This window comes from Rana temporaria, chromosome 5, assembly GCF_905171775.1.
Source record: "Rana temporaria chromosome 5, aRanTem1.1, whole genome shotgun sequence".
NCBI classification, from domain to species: Eukaryota; Metazoa; Chordata; class Amphibia; order Anura; family Ranidae; genus Rana; species Rana temporaria.
The window spans coordinates 392,080,984-392,095,748 of NC_053493.1; the positions used below are offsets into that span (position 1 = coordinate 392,080,984).

General features: G+C 44.1%; 1 protein-coding gene across 2 annotated transcripts in view; it reads left to right on the forward strand.

The window, feature by feature from the left end:
- Positions 1 to 14,765, forward strand: part of FER1L6 (fer-1 like family member 6) — a 285,773-nt gene that overhangs the window by 118,679 nt on the left and 152,329 nt on the right. For both annotated transcript variants that reach the window (XM_040354933.1, XM_040354934.1), the window contains exons 11-14: positions 3,534 to 3,877; positions 5,401 to 5,509; positions 7,600 to 7,783; positions 12,965 to 13,085. In XM_040354933.1, coding sequence (XP_040210867.1) covers positions 3,534 to 3,877; positions 5,401 to 5,509; positions 7,600 to 7,783; positions 12,965 to 13,085 — 758 coding nt within the window. The remainder of the gene's footprint in view (positions 1 to 3,533; positions 3,878 to 5,400; positions 5,510 to 7,599; positions 7,784 to 12,964; positions 13,086 to 14,765) is intronic.

Genomic DNA, 14,765 nt, shown 5'->3' on the forward strand with positions numbered 1-14,765 from the left:
TGTTTTGGGTAGAGTACAGATAGAATAAAATCTGTTAACTTTATTTTATTTTGATTACAGAAGATACAACCACCACACTCCAGTCAAACAAAGGAGTAAGAAAGTTATACAGCAAACAAGTGTATTCATGAAACACTCCAACATCACTGCATCCTTCTGATGCATTTCACCTATAATGGGCTTAATCTCAGAAATGTCATTGTCACTCTCTACAGTATTGAACTGAAACCAAGGGCTGAAAATCCTACAGAACTCAACACTTTCAATAGTATTGAGTTATTGGTCCCCCTGCTGCACACTGTGATTCCTCCTGCTGACCCTTAGGTCATGTCAAGACACAATAGTGACATAGGGGCTTAAGGATCAAGACGCTGAGTGCAGCAGGGAACCAGGTTTTCAACACCATCAAATATGTCAGATGCTGCAGGATCTTCATCCAGTGGTTCCTCTTCAGTAGTGTAGAGGTTGATTGTCATTTTAGTGACAGAGTCACTTTAAAGTGGATCTTTACCCATATCAACTTGCTAAAAAATAACGTTCTTTAGCAAGGAACATACATTCCACATTAATAATTATGCTACCAAAATTAGTGTGTGTTGTAAATTGCCTCCAGCATTGCTCCTGTTTCTTCTTGCTGGAGGCTGCCATTTTGCTGAAGCCCAATACCCCTGAACAGCAGTTAATCTTAAAGCAGAACTATACCCAATGATTTAATGGTTTATAAAAACGGTTACATTCATGGAATGCCGGGATTGCTAATTGTCACATTTGCTTGTGTCTTCAACCAAACTGTCAAACTATCAGTTGGCTGGTGTCTTAACTGATCACATGTGCAGCACCATGGCAGTTGAAGATCAAACAGAAGCAGCTTCCTTGGCTGTGAAGGATAGGAGGGTTTAATTCTGCTTTAAGGCTGTCAGCAGATCGGCCTCTACAAACTCAGTAGTGACTAAAAATTCCTAAAAATGGAGAGCAACTGAACATGTGCAGAGCAGGGTGAGACAGTATATTATGGAATTTTAAACAGTATAGGCACTTATTTTTAGTGTTTTACAGTTATAGCTGCCTGAAGTGATCCAGCAGGACTTTATTTTCTGACTAAAGTTCCACTAAGAGATAAAACCAAAGGGGTATTCCCATCAGTGGAGCCCTTATGCCGCATACACACGATCATTTTTCGGCATGAAAGAAAACGTTGTTTTTAAAAACGTCATTTAAAATGATCGTTCTGGTAAAACTACCATTCATAATGGAGTAAGCACATTCATCACGCTGTAACAGACAGAAAAGCGCAAATCGTCTTTTACTAACAAGGAATCAGCTAAAGCAGCCCAAAGGCAAATAGAACTTCCCCCTTAGAGTGCCGTTGTACATGTTGTAAGTCACCGCTCTTTGTTCATCATTTTTGAAAAACGATGGTGTGTGGGCAACGTCGTTTTTTAATGATGAAGTTGGAAAAAAGTTGTTTTTTGGACATGCTGAAAAACAACGTTTTCTTTCATGCCGAAAAATGATCGTGTGTGTGCATCAGACACCCAACCTTTCTTCTTTTACGGGTCTTAACATAACCTAGCATACTGTAATATTTTCCGAATGTATAAAAACATGCCCAAATAGTTTTATTTCTACTTCTGATAGCTCAACACCAGCTTTTTTACCTAATTCATCTAAAGGCAGAGGCCTAATTGGTATAATGTCAAATCTGGTCCTGGTCTAAATTAATAGGGCTAAAAGAATGAGTAAAGCCTCGTACACCTGGTACAATTGTTGGCCAGATGAGCGTCTGATTTTTGTCAAAAGGGCATGAGCCAGGATCTTGTCTTGCATACTAACGTTACAATTTTTTTTGCCACAAACACGAACGTAGTGATGTACTATGAGTAATTTCAGCTCTTGAGCGCCACCCTTCTGCTAATTTCGTGTTGGGTGAACGTCGATTCCGAGCATGTGTGTTTGTACTTTTGAATTTTGTGTGACGGATTTGTGTACTGACCATCAGAAAATCTGACGTCAAACCGTTGTCCGCCGAAAATTTACTAGCATGTCATGCAACATTTGTTGGTAGTAAGTTGGACAACAATTGTCAAAAGGAGAATAGTAATGGTAAGATTTTAGGACAACAGTCTGTCAACAGACAATCTACAAGTAAAAAAACAAAGACAACCAATATCTCGTCAGTATTAAATAATTGATGTACGGATGTGTGTACAGTCAGAGGGGTAAAGAGTCCAAGCTCTGGGAATATGTAAAAAAGGGGGGTCCAGGGGCCGTGCAGGAATAATATTTCAAAAGTCACATATACATTTTTAGGGCTGCCATCAGGGGGGAACAGAAACCGTGTTCCAATACTGTAGACAAAACAAGGGGAGAGGGGCCTCTGAGGCCTCGTACACACGACCGAGGAACTCGTTGGAAAATACACATTGTTTTCCTCGACGAGTTCCTTGTTAGGCTTGTCGAGAAACTTGACAAGCTTTCTTTGCGTACACACAGTCAAGACCAAATCTCGTCATTCTCAAACGCGGTGACGTACAACACATACGACGGCAGGGGAAGTTCGATTCCACTGGCGCCACCCTTGGGGCTGCTTTTGCTAATCTCATATTACTGCGTGTTAAGTAAAAGTTTGGTAAGAGCCGATTTGCACTTTTCAGTCTGTTACAGCGTGACAAATGTGTTATCTCCATTACAAACGCTACTTTTACTGAAGGTGGGCTTCCGTCTCATACTTTATTCTGAGCATGCGCGGGTTTCTAAGCATACACACGAACGTGTTTCTCGTCGGAAACCAGCCCGACAAGGAACACAACGAGGAAATTGAGACTCCCGTCGAGGAAAAAGAGAGCTTATTCTCTTTTTTCCTCAAGTTCTCGACAGTTTTCTGGACGAAAAACATACACACGACCGTTTTCCTCGGCAAAAAAGCTCTGCCACCAAGTTTCTTGATGGATTCTGTCGAGGAAAACGGTTGTGTGTACGAGGCCTGAGTGTAGAGGTTTAAAACAATTTAATACAGTAGTTTTAGTACAGGCAACTCACATTTAGCTTAGTGATCCTTCCATGTTTGAAACTTATTTGATGCCTACTTTTACCTTGCTAAATGTGAGTTGCCTGTACTAAAACTACTGTATTAAATTATTTTAAACATCTACACTCAATCCCCTACCAACACAATCCCCTACCAACATTCGTATCGCGTGTACGAGGCTTTACTTGCATGGTCCAAATCTTGGCCGGTTCGGCAGGAACCGGCCAAGATTTCAGCCGTTAATGGGCAGGCTGAATGTACCAAGTTCCTGCCCCCCTATCGGAAGCAGACAATGGCTCGGCAGGAGGCATTCCCCTGTCAGTAATGTCTGTGTGTTGATAGGGGAATCGTGCAAATTTATTTTCTGCAACCCGTGGCTGCAGGAAAGAAATTTGCACCGTCTATGACTGGCCTAAGATACATATGACAAGGGGCACCTTGTGACATTTCTGAAGTTCATTTTCTCCAAGGTACATTTAGTCACCATAATTCTTTTTCTTGTTAGGATTCCTTCCAACGTTTGGTCCAGCCTGGATAAACTTGTATGGTTCTCCTCGTAATACCACTTTGATGGAAGATCACCAAGAACTCAATGAAGGTCATGGAGAAGGAGTTTCATTCAGAGGAAGAATTTTCATTGAAATTGCTGTGGAGATTCTCTCTGGCGGGGCACAGGAATCAAAGTTTTCCAAAATCATTAAGGACATCAAAATTCCAATGAAGGACTCAAAGTCTTCGAAAGGGACAGGGAAAGAGAAGGGAGAGAAGGAGGAGGCCAAACCGGCTGCTGGTGGAGACAAGACCAATTCCACCCAGGTGGAAGTGGAGCCTTTTGATGTCCCTCCTGAGGTTATTTATCGATTAATACGTTTTTATTGAAGTTTCATACTTTCAAAAGAAATATTGGTGTGACATAACAACACAAAAGAAAGGAGATCAATATGTTCACATTAACAATTGTATCATGGAAAAGTGTCATAATAAAACATTGTACAATCAGGACACAAGTGGACCAGAGCTGTTGTAAAAACACGACATAGCCAGAAATACAGTAATACTTGAGCTGGGGTGTGCCACATGTTCTGGGAGAGGGATATAACCACTGCAGCCCCGGACCATTTGGCTGGCCAAAGACCAGAACACTTTTTGCGATTCGACACTGCGTCGCTTTAACTGACAATTGCGCTGTCGTGCGACGTGGCTCCCAAACAAAATGAACGTCCTTTTTTCCCCCACAAATAGAGCTTTCTTTTTGTTGTATTTGATCACCTCTGCGGTTTTTATTTTTTGCGCTATAAACAAAAATAGAGTGACAATTTTGAAAAAAAATATCAATATTTTTTACTTTTTGCTATAATAAATATCCCTAAAAAAATGTTTTTCCTCAGTTTAGGCCGATTCGTATTCTTCTACATATTTTTGGTAAAAAAAATTGTAATAAGCATTTATTCGTTGGTTTGCGCAAACGTTATAGCGTCAACAAAATAGGGGATAGTTTTATGGCATTTTTATTATTATTTTTTTTTTATTAGTAATGGCGGTGATCAGTAATTTTCCCTTCCCAAAAATCAGCTTGTGCTGTAACGAATCACAGCACAGTGATTGGACACAAGAGGCGGGATTTATGATTTCTCCAATCACAAACAGGGGGCGGGGATTGTGCTCCTCCAGGCATTCCCGGCCAGGACAAGTACTGTCATTGAGTAATGCGGTGAAGTGGTGGCCTTTTTTGGAGGCATCAGATTGGCCCGGGGGGGGGGGGGGGGTGGCTGTGTCAGTTTCATTCCGGGACACTGTATTGTCCTGGAATGAAGGTGCCCGGGACAGACCTGCAAAATGCGGGACTGTCCCGGGCAATCCGGGACACGTGGTCACCCTAGCCCGGGGGTGTTTAAGCAGACCACCCATGATGGTCCCTGTTGGTATCAGTGCGCGGTACCCACCCACCCATTCCCCTTCTCAGGGTACTTCTCTTAAAACAATTTCTCTGCAAAACTATCCATTTACTTATCTTAGGGTATGCCCCCTTCTCTTGGCATACCATCCAGCAGACCAGGGCACACTTCACGTCTACTTTATGTTGTTAGTCTTGTGACGTGTTTATGTGGTTCATATCTCTCCGGACAGAGGGTTCCGACCATAAATTACAGTTTAGCAAAAAAATAACAAAAATACTATGGGTGCCGCAGCCCCTTGGCCGGCATGACTTTGTGTACCTAACTTTCACCCATAATGTGCCTCAGGAAGGTATGAGAAAGAAAGATTAGATACGTTTTCAAAATCATAATGGATAGAAATATTCTTCCACCAAACTACACAAATTCCAAAATAATACATGATCCCAATGACATTTCTCTGTATATGTGTTTTAGATGCACGAGGAAAAGTTTGAAGACTTCCTTATTTTTGGATCGTTTTTTGAGGCAACCCTAATTGACAGAAAAATTGGGGATAAATCCATAAGCTTCGAAGTCAGTGTTGGTAAGTAAATATTGAAGACATATATTCTGCTTAAACAAGATAAGTCATTTAAAATCCAACTGAGAAAATTTTCAGCTTTCAGCACTGTCACACTTTGAATGACAATTGCGACGTGGCTCCCAAAAAAAATTGACGTCCTTTTTTCCCCACAAATAGAGATTTCTATTGGTGGTATTTGATCACCTCTGCGTTTTTTTTTTGCGCTGTATTCAAAAAAAGAGCGACAATTTTGAAAAAAACACAATGGCCCCGATTCACAAAGCACTTACGCCGACGTATAACAAGTTACGCCGATGTAAGTGCAAATGTGCGCCGTCGTATCTGTGCGCCCGACCCGACCAGATACTTGCCTAAAACCAGGCTACACCCCGCCGACGTATCTTGCTTACGCCGGCGTAGGGTGGGCGCACATTAAGGCTGGGTGCATGTTGCCGCTCCCATTGATTAGGCATTCAAACATGCAAATGAGGGAAATACGGCGATTCACGAACCTGCGTGCGTCCGACGCAGCCTACGCGAGGTGCGCGTAAGTTGTACGTCCGGTGTAAAGTTATTCCCCATGAAGGAGGTGCAACCCAGCAGCAGACATGCAAAGGTCTGCACCAGGGAATACAAGCTGGCGTATTTTACGTTGGACGTGTGTCTGGCTGGGCGTAGGTTACGTTCACGCCGTACGCAGTGATCCGGCGTAGTTTAGGCAGTTGTTCTGACGTGGTTGTGAGCAGGCGCAGGTGGATGCGTCCACATCACGGCGCATGCGCAGTTCGTGATGCGTATCTGTCTGGCGCTCGGACCATCATTTGCATGGGGTCACGCCTCATTTGCATGGGTCACGCCCACTTCCACCTACGCCGGCCTGCGCCCTCGAAACCTACTCCACGCTGACGCAGCGTTGAGAGCAATAGCTTGCTGAATGCAATGCTTGCCTTTCCGCGCTACGTTGGCGCGGCGTACGGCGTTTGCGCTACGGCGGCGTAATGTACGCCCACACTCTGTGAATCTGGGCCAATATTTTTTACTTTTTGCTATAATAAATATCCCATTTTGTTTTTAAAAAAAATATGTTTTTCTCAGTTTAGGCTGATATATATTCTTCTACATATTTTTGGTAAAAAAAAAATCGCAATAAGCGTATAGTGATTGGTTTGCGCAGCAGTTATAGCGCCTACAAAAGAGGGGATAGATTTATGACTTTTTTTTTTTTTACTAGTAATGGCGGCGATCTGCGATTTTTGTCAGGACTGCGATATTGCAACGGACATATCGGACACTTTTGACACTATTTTGGGACCATTCCATTATACAGTGAACAGTGCTATAAATATGCTCTGATTACTGTGTAAATGTGAAGGGGTTAACACTAGGGGGGGGCGAGGAAGGGGTTAAATGTGTTCCCTGGGAGTGATTCTTACTGTGGGGGGAGGTGACCGATCGGTGTCCCTATGTATAAGGGACACACCATCGGTCTCTCTCCCTGACACCATCGGTCTCTCTCCCTGACATGACGTGGATCTGTGTGTTTACACACACAGATCCACATCCCTGGCTCTGTAAATGCTGATCGCGGGTACCTGGCAGACATCGTGGCCGCCAGGCACGCGCATAGGTACCCGCGTGATGCCGGATTTTCCCATATGCGTGCCCGCATAAACAGGCGGACGTCCAGGGACGCCCAACAAAAGATTGAGAGCTGGTTCTCAAAATTCCAATCAGAAACTCTGTCCGTCTGTGGCAATCCCGACGCGCAAAATTCCGACGCATGCTCGGAAACAATTTGACGCATGCTCGGAAGCATTGAACTTAATTTTCTCGGCTCGTCAGTGTTGTACGTCACCGCGTTCTTGACGGTCGAAAGTTCAGAGAACTTTTGTGTGAGAGTGTGTATGCAAGCCAAACGTGAGCGGAATTCCACCGGAAAATCCGAGCATGGAAGCAGTAACAAGTGTGCACAAGTAGAGAAGTACCCATTGTTGCATGCAGAGGGTTCACATGTTGCAATCTTTGCACAAATATGGCACATCTGTGTAAATACCTACTGCTGAAATCATAGCAAATGCTTGGAAAATGTCACTGATATTGAGTATTTACAGGCAATTATGGAAATGTTCTTGATGGGGTGTCACCGCACAGCAGCAAAAAGAAGGCGTCTGATGCTGAGGACTTGGAAAGTGCACCATTACTGCAAGCTGAGGAGGGGAATGTCTCACATGAAATCTCTATGTCATATAAATCAGTTACGCTGCCAGAGAAGCCTCTCATAACAGATGGAAACAGGTACAAATGATAGCACAACCAATGCATGCATGTAAAGTAATTGTAAATGATCACCTTGTAAAACAACCCATTCAGTTTAAAATGGAAATGCAAGGCAAAACATTTGTGTATAGATATACAAAAAACTTTATTAACTACTTGCCGACCAGCCGCCGTCATTTTACGGCGGCAGGTCGGCTCCCCTGCGCGAGAGCACGTAGCTCTACGTCGGCTCTCGCGCAGGCCACTAGGGGCGCGTGCGCTCACCCCCGACTCCCGTGCGCGTGCCCGGCAGGCACGATCGCCGCCGGGCACACGCGATCGCTCGTTACAGAGCGGGGACCGGGAGCTGTGTGTGTAAACACACAGCTCCCGGTCCTGTCAGGGAGAGAAATGCTGGTCTTCTGTTCATACAATGTATGAACAGAGGATCGGTCATTTCCCCTAGTGAGGTCACCCCCCCTACAGTTAGAACACACCCAGGGAACATACTTAACCCCTTCTCCGCCCCCTAGTGTTAACCCCTTCACTGCCAGTGGCATTTTTATAGTAATCCAATGCATTTTTATAGCACTGATCGCTATAAAAATGCCAATGATCCCAAAAATGTGTCAAAAGTGTCCGATGTGTCCGCTATAATGTCGCAGTACCGAAAAAAAATCGCTGATCGCCGCCATTACTAGTAAAAAAAAATATTAATAAAAATGCCATAAAAATACCCCCTATAACTTTTGGGCAAACCAATCAATAAACGATTATTGCGACTTTTTTTACGAAAAATATGTAGAAGAATACATATCGGCCTAAACTGAGGAAAAAAAGATTTTTTTATATATTTTTGGGGGATATTTATTATAGAAAAAAGTAAAAAATATTCTTTTTTTTTTCAAAATTGTCGCTCTATTTTTGTCTATAGCGCAAAAATAAAAACCGCAGAGGTGATCAAATACCACCAAAAGAAAGCTCTATTTGTGGAAAAAAAAGGACGCCAATTTTGTTTGGGAGCCACATTGCACGACCGCGCAATTGTCAGTTAAAGCAATGCAGTGCCGAATCGCAAAAAGTGCTCTGGTCTTTGACCAGCAATATGGTCCGGGGGTTAAGTGGTTAATATCTTTTTCCCCTTTTGGATAAGTGATCACATTCCTTTTTTTCTTAGCTACGTAAGAGCTGGGGAGATCTTCCCAGTGAACGACTGTGCAGGGGGTTGTGTCAGGACAAGACTGATCATAGGAGGAGAGCAGGCTGAGCTCCCAGCAGAGCTATAGAACTGACCACGCTGTGCTCTCATGCCTAGTGTGGTCGGTTTTTAATAAAAAAGAAGAGGGACTGGCAGGAACACCAGGGAGCACAGTGGAAGCAATACAAAGAGAACAGAATACTTTTTTTTTATACAAGTAAATGGTACGGCAGCCACATATCAGGAATATGAAATGTTGGGTTTACATATTATTTAACCACTTACAGACCGGAAAGATTTGCCCCATTCCTGACCAGGCCATTTTTTGCGTGTCGTGCGACGTTGTACCCAAACAAAATTGACGTCCTTTTTTTCTCACAAATAGAGATTTCTTTTGGTGGTATTTGATCACCTCTGCAGTTTTTATTTTTTGTGCTATAAACAAAAAAAGAGAGACAAATTTAAAAAAAATATATATATATTTTTTACTTTTTGCTATAATAAATATCCCAAAATTAAAAAAAAAATGTCTTCATCAGTTTAGGCCAATATACTGTATATTATTCTACATATTTTTGGTAAAAAAAAATGCAATTAGTGTATATTGTTTGGTTTGCGCAAAAGTTATAGCATCTACAAAATAGGGCATAGATTTATGGCATTTTTATTATTAATTCTTTTTTGCTATTAATGGCGGCGATCTGCAATTTTTAGCGGGACTGTGACAGATCGGACACTTTTGACACATTTTTGGGACCACTGACATTTATACAGCGAGGATCAGTGCTATAAATATGCACTGATTACTGTATAAATGTCACTGGCAGGGAAGGGGTTAACACTAGGGGGCGATCAAAGGGTTAAATGTGTTCCCTCATGAGGGAATGGGACTCACTGGGAGAGGAGACCAATCGCTGTTCCTAATTAGTAGGAACAGAAGATATGTCTCTCCTCTCCTGTCAGAACAGGGATGTGTGTCTTTACACACACATCCCTGTTCTGGCTCTTGTGCCGGTGATGGCGGGGCGGGCGGCGGTTATCGCGACCGCCGACCACAAGCATCTTGCAACCCCCACTGTGCGGTGAGCGCGCGTGCCTCCAATGGCGTACGCACGCCCGACATCACGCTTAAAGGTGCCAATGTACACCTATGGTGATTCGCGGGATCGTGCCCTGCCTGCAGCAGTGTGATGACAGCAACTGCTCGGCAAGTGGTTAAAGGGATAGTTCACCTTTACCACAAACCTGCCTATGCAGATAAAGGGCATGTAGATAAATAAAAACTGTGCAGCTCTGACTAAAGTTGAATAATGCCCTTGCTATAGATGTAGGCCATTTACATGCCTTATGAAGCCTGACTGAAATACTCCCAGGACGTTGCTAAGCACTCATGGGCTGTTGCTAAGAGAGGCCTAGTCATTGCTGCTCACCTCCACCATCACAGGAGTGAGCTCTGAAATGCTGAGCACGGAGCTACTGCATTAGGGGAGAGAGAGCATGTGAGGGGGTTTAAATCGGAGAAAGAGCTGACTCCGGTGATGGTGGAGGTGAGCAGTGATGACTAGGCCTCACTTAGCAAAATCCTGGGAGTACTTAGCAACGTCCTGGGAGTACTTAGCAACGTCCTGGGAGTACTTAGCAACATCTTGGGAGTATTCCAGTCAGGCTTCATAAGGTATGTAAATGGCCTACACCTATACCAAGGGTATTATTTATCTTTAGTCAGAGCTGCACAGTTTGTTTTAATCTACATGTTTCTGAGACTTTTGGTGCTACTACTTGCTTCTCCTCGAAAAACTCCACTCCCTAGGCCTCCAACACCCTGCTCTTTCCTGGTTCTTCTTCTGTCCATCTTGGCACACCTTTGGTGTCATCTACAACTCCAGAAACAACCTGTCGTCTTACACAGGATATCCCCCCTTTAGTCTATCATGACTGCTGCTGCTAGTCTCATTCACCTTACCAACTATTCAGTGACCCATGCCGCCTCTGCCGAATGCTCCACTGACCAGATAGCCTAATGTCTAAAATTTAAGGTACCAAATCCATTCACAACTATATCACCAAACTGATCTCAAAATATTACATCATTTTACCCTTCTAAAGATCTCCTGCTCTATAGCTTTCTTGTCACCTCCTCCCATACTTACCTCCAGGACTTCTCAAGATTATTTCCCATCCGCTGGAACTCCCTACCTTGATCTGTCTGTCTTCTACTCTACCAGCCGTTAGGCAATTACATTTCTTCAGGGAAGCCTATCCCATCCCAACCAACAAACTCTACTTCTACTTTCTCATGAGCAAGGCCCTCCCAGTCCTCTTGTATTGATTTGTATTTCAACTGTATTGTCTCCCTTAACTTTGTACAGCCCTGTTAGTGCTAATAAGTTCTGTATAATATTGATAATAGCATGAAAGAGCAGAGTAATGGAGAGATGAAGCGTATCAGTGTGTGCTGCTGCTCCTTCACTGTTCAATCACAGTGTGGGGATGAGACAAGATCTTTAAAGTGGATGTAACCCTGATTCATGAAATTTGGGCTGGGCACGTATATATGCAGTGTTTTGGTAGTTTTCTTCAATGAGCTAAGTCCCTTAGCTCTCTCCTGAACCAGTCCTCTGTTATCAGCCTTATAACTCTTGACAAATTCTCAGACACATCAAAGAAAAGCAGCCTGGGGAGGTTGCTAAAATAGATTAGCAGGGAGCTGGCCCTATTACAAAACACCTCTGAGTGTCTCTGCCTATGAGGAGAGGGGGTGTGTGCCTTTCCTCCAATCAGCAATGTTAGTTATCTTGGCTGTATGCCCAGACATCACACTCTGTGTTAAACAGGAAGAGAACATTTCCTAACACGATCTAAACTTTCTAAACAGTATATAAATGTGAAGACAGCAGATATGGATGTAAAACCTATGTAGGGAGATTTGGTTCATCCCTGTGTATCATTTGAGGCTGTTCACTTCACTGGGTGCAGTGGTGTCACTAGGGTTGGTGTCAATCGGTGCGGTAAAACACGGTGTCACCCCCCCTCGTTCTAGGCTGCCCAGCACCATGCAGGCAGAGCACGGTCATGGGGCATCCCCCAAAACAAGCCCCTGTAAATGATAGTATAGGGCAGTATAGTGGCAGGTTAGGGTAGTATAGAGTGCTATAGTGGCAGGTTGGGGTGGTATAGGGCAGGTTAAGGTGGCATAGGTCAGGTTGGGGTGCTATGGGGCAAGTTAGGGTGGTACAGGGCAGGCTGGGTGGCACAGGGCTGCTTGGGGTGGCACAGGGCAGGCTTGGGTGGCAAAGGGCATCTTGGAACTCTATGTAGTGACACTGCAGAGTAACTTACATAGCATGCCTCATGCCTGCAGATGAAGACCCAGGCTTGTGGGCGGAGCTGCTGTGTCCTCGCATCTATCTGCTTCAGCTGCAACATGATCCATAGTGAAGGAGTCTGTGGGAGGAGAGGAGGCAGCCACACCCCCAGCTCCGCCCACCAACTTCGGCTCACTCAGGGATAGCCTGACTGAGGAGTGTTACAGGCAGCCTCCCTGCATGGCTGGATGTCCTGCTTGATACAGTACAGTGTTTTGTGGCGTGGCGGCCCCGGTGTCACCCCTCTGTCGGGTGTCACCCGGGGCAGGCTGCACCCCCATAGCAACGCCTCTGACTGTATGGAGGGTTTACATCCACTTTAAGTGTTTTTAAGAGGCAGCAGAGAAAAAAACAAGGGTCCTCCCCTGCCAGACAGAACTGCACTTTGTGGCAAAGCTGAAAAAATCTCAGGACTGGATGCACAGCTCCGATGTTTGTATTTCATTGTATTAAGCTGTTTGCTTGAAGTACAACGATAACTGTGTTGTCTCCACAGCATCCATCTTGTCACAATACAGTTGGGGCCTAAGGCAAGGTGAAAGCCTGATCTTGTGTCTGCTCTAAAGGTTGATACTTAAGCAAAAACTTCCACCTTACCCAATGACAGAAATGAAGCCTGGTTTACAATGTCTTTCCAATTTGTGTTATGTCTCACAGGAATTACCACTACTTGCAATTTTATGAAAAAAAGCCATGCATCTATGTGAAAAGTACTTGGGGTGACCAGACATTCAGACTGTACACGTCCAATGTGCTCCAGAAAATGACCGACCACCTGGTAAATATATTTTAATGGATTTTATTTTTACACTATTCTAGTTTTTGAATTCCAGATGAAGGTCGAGCTGTGGGCTATATCTCCAGACTCTGGTACTTTTTCTATTACTTCCCTAGCTGAATTGATCTTTGAGATGGCATTGTTCTATCATTGGGGATGACAGATGCTAGTACTCGGTAAATCCTCTGATGATCAGAGCAAAGAACACACATAAGCAGAGCAGTTATGCTGGGTACAATGAAAATAATCTTGCTGAATAAAAAAAACTTACATATCACAGTACTAACACATCGAATGTTAGTGCGGCGATCTCTCCACTGAGCTATTGTGTTCTGACCGGTGAACTGTCCCTCTGCCAGAGCACAGTGATCAGGGCTTGCAGCCATTGGGTTCAAGCACTCATCGGATGTTGGTTTCTCAGCATGCTTGTTCGACATAAACTGGTCATGAAACCAGACAGGACAAGGAGCTGTACACTCCGGCTGAAAATAGGCCTGTAATTGCCAAACCGACCATTTGTGGCTGATTTTCGGCCTGTGTTTACCTAGCTTTAGGTTGATGGTCTGGCCAAGTACAAACAGATTCTAAAAAGCATTCAGATTCTAGACAGGTAAACAATCAAGATAACAGGCAAATGATCTGGATAAGCACAGACAAGCTGAGTACAAACATAGTCCAAACATTTTGGAAGTATAATCTAGGGCATGAGCAGACAAACACAAATTTAGACATACCTGAGTCAAAGCATGAACAGACAGAATGAAATCAAAGTGCTGCGCTAAAAAAATCATTACCATATTTGCCGGCGTATATGGCGACTGGGCGTATAAGACGACCCCCTAATTTTCCAGTTAATTTGCATGTTAGGTTACCGGTGTATAAGACATCTTTATACGCCGGAAAAAAAAACATAAGGGACAAATGGAAGTGACAACAAAAAAACGTCCCAAACACTTAGGCTGCGTACACACGGTCGGTCCAAACTGATGAAAACGGCCTGAAGTCCAGTTTCATCGGTCCAAACCGACCGTGTGTACGGCCCATCGGTCTGTTGCCCTTCGAACAAAAATTAGAGAACTTGCTTTAAAATCGAACTGATGGACGGCTGACCATCGGTCAAAACCGATGGTTAGTACACAAAAGCATCAGTTCAAATCCCGCGCATGCTCAGAATCAAGTCGACGCATGCTTGGAAGCATTGAACTTCGTTTTTTTCCGCACGTCGTGTGTTTTACGTCACCGCGTTCTGACCTGATCGGTTTTTGAACTGATGGTGTGTACGCACATCAGACCATAGGTCTGCTTCAGCGGTGAACCGATGAAAACGGTCCGTCAGACCAATCTCATCTGATGGATCGACCGTGTGTACGCGGCCTTAGTGTTCAAGCAAAGAGTTCATGAATAAAAATGTCCACAGGGGGCCACCATTATTGTGCTCATGCAAAGTCCACAGAAGTGATTGAAGTGATGATCCATAAATAGTGACAGCCACCAGCGTGACAAGATCCACCACCATAAATATTATGGGTACGCTTACTGGAGGGTGTGGACTTGGACAAGCCGTCTCTCCCAGATCAGACACAATGACCTCGGCAGGAGCTGGACCCAATGCATTTCGTCTAGCCTAGGAGGATGCAATTTTTGCCAAAACGCATTAGAACCAGCTCCTGCCAAGGTCAT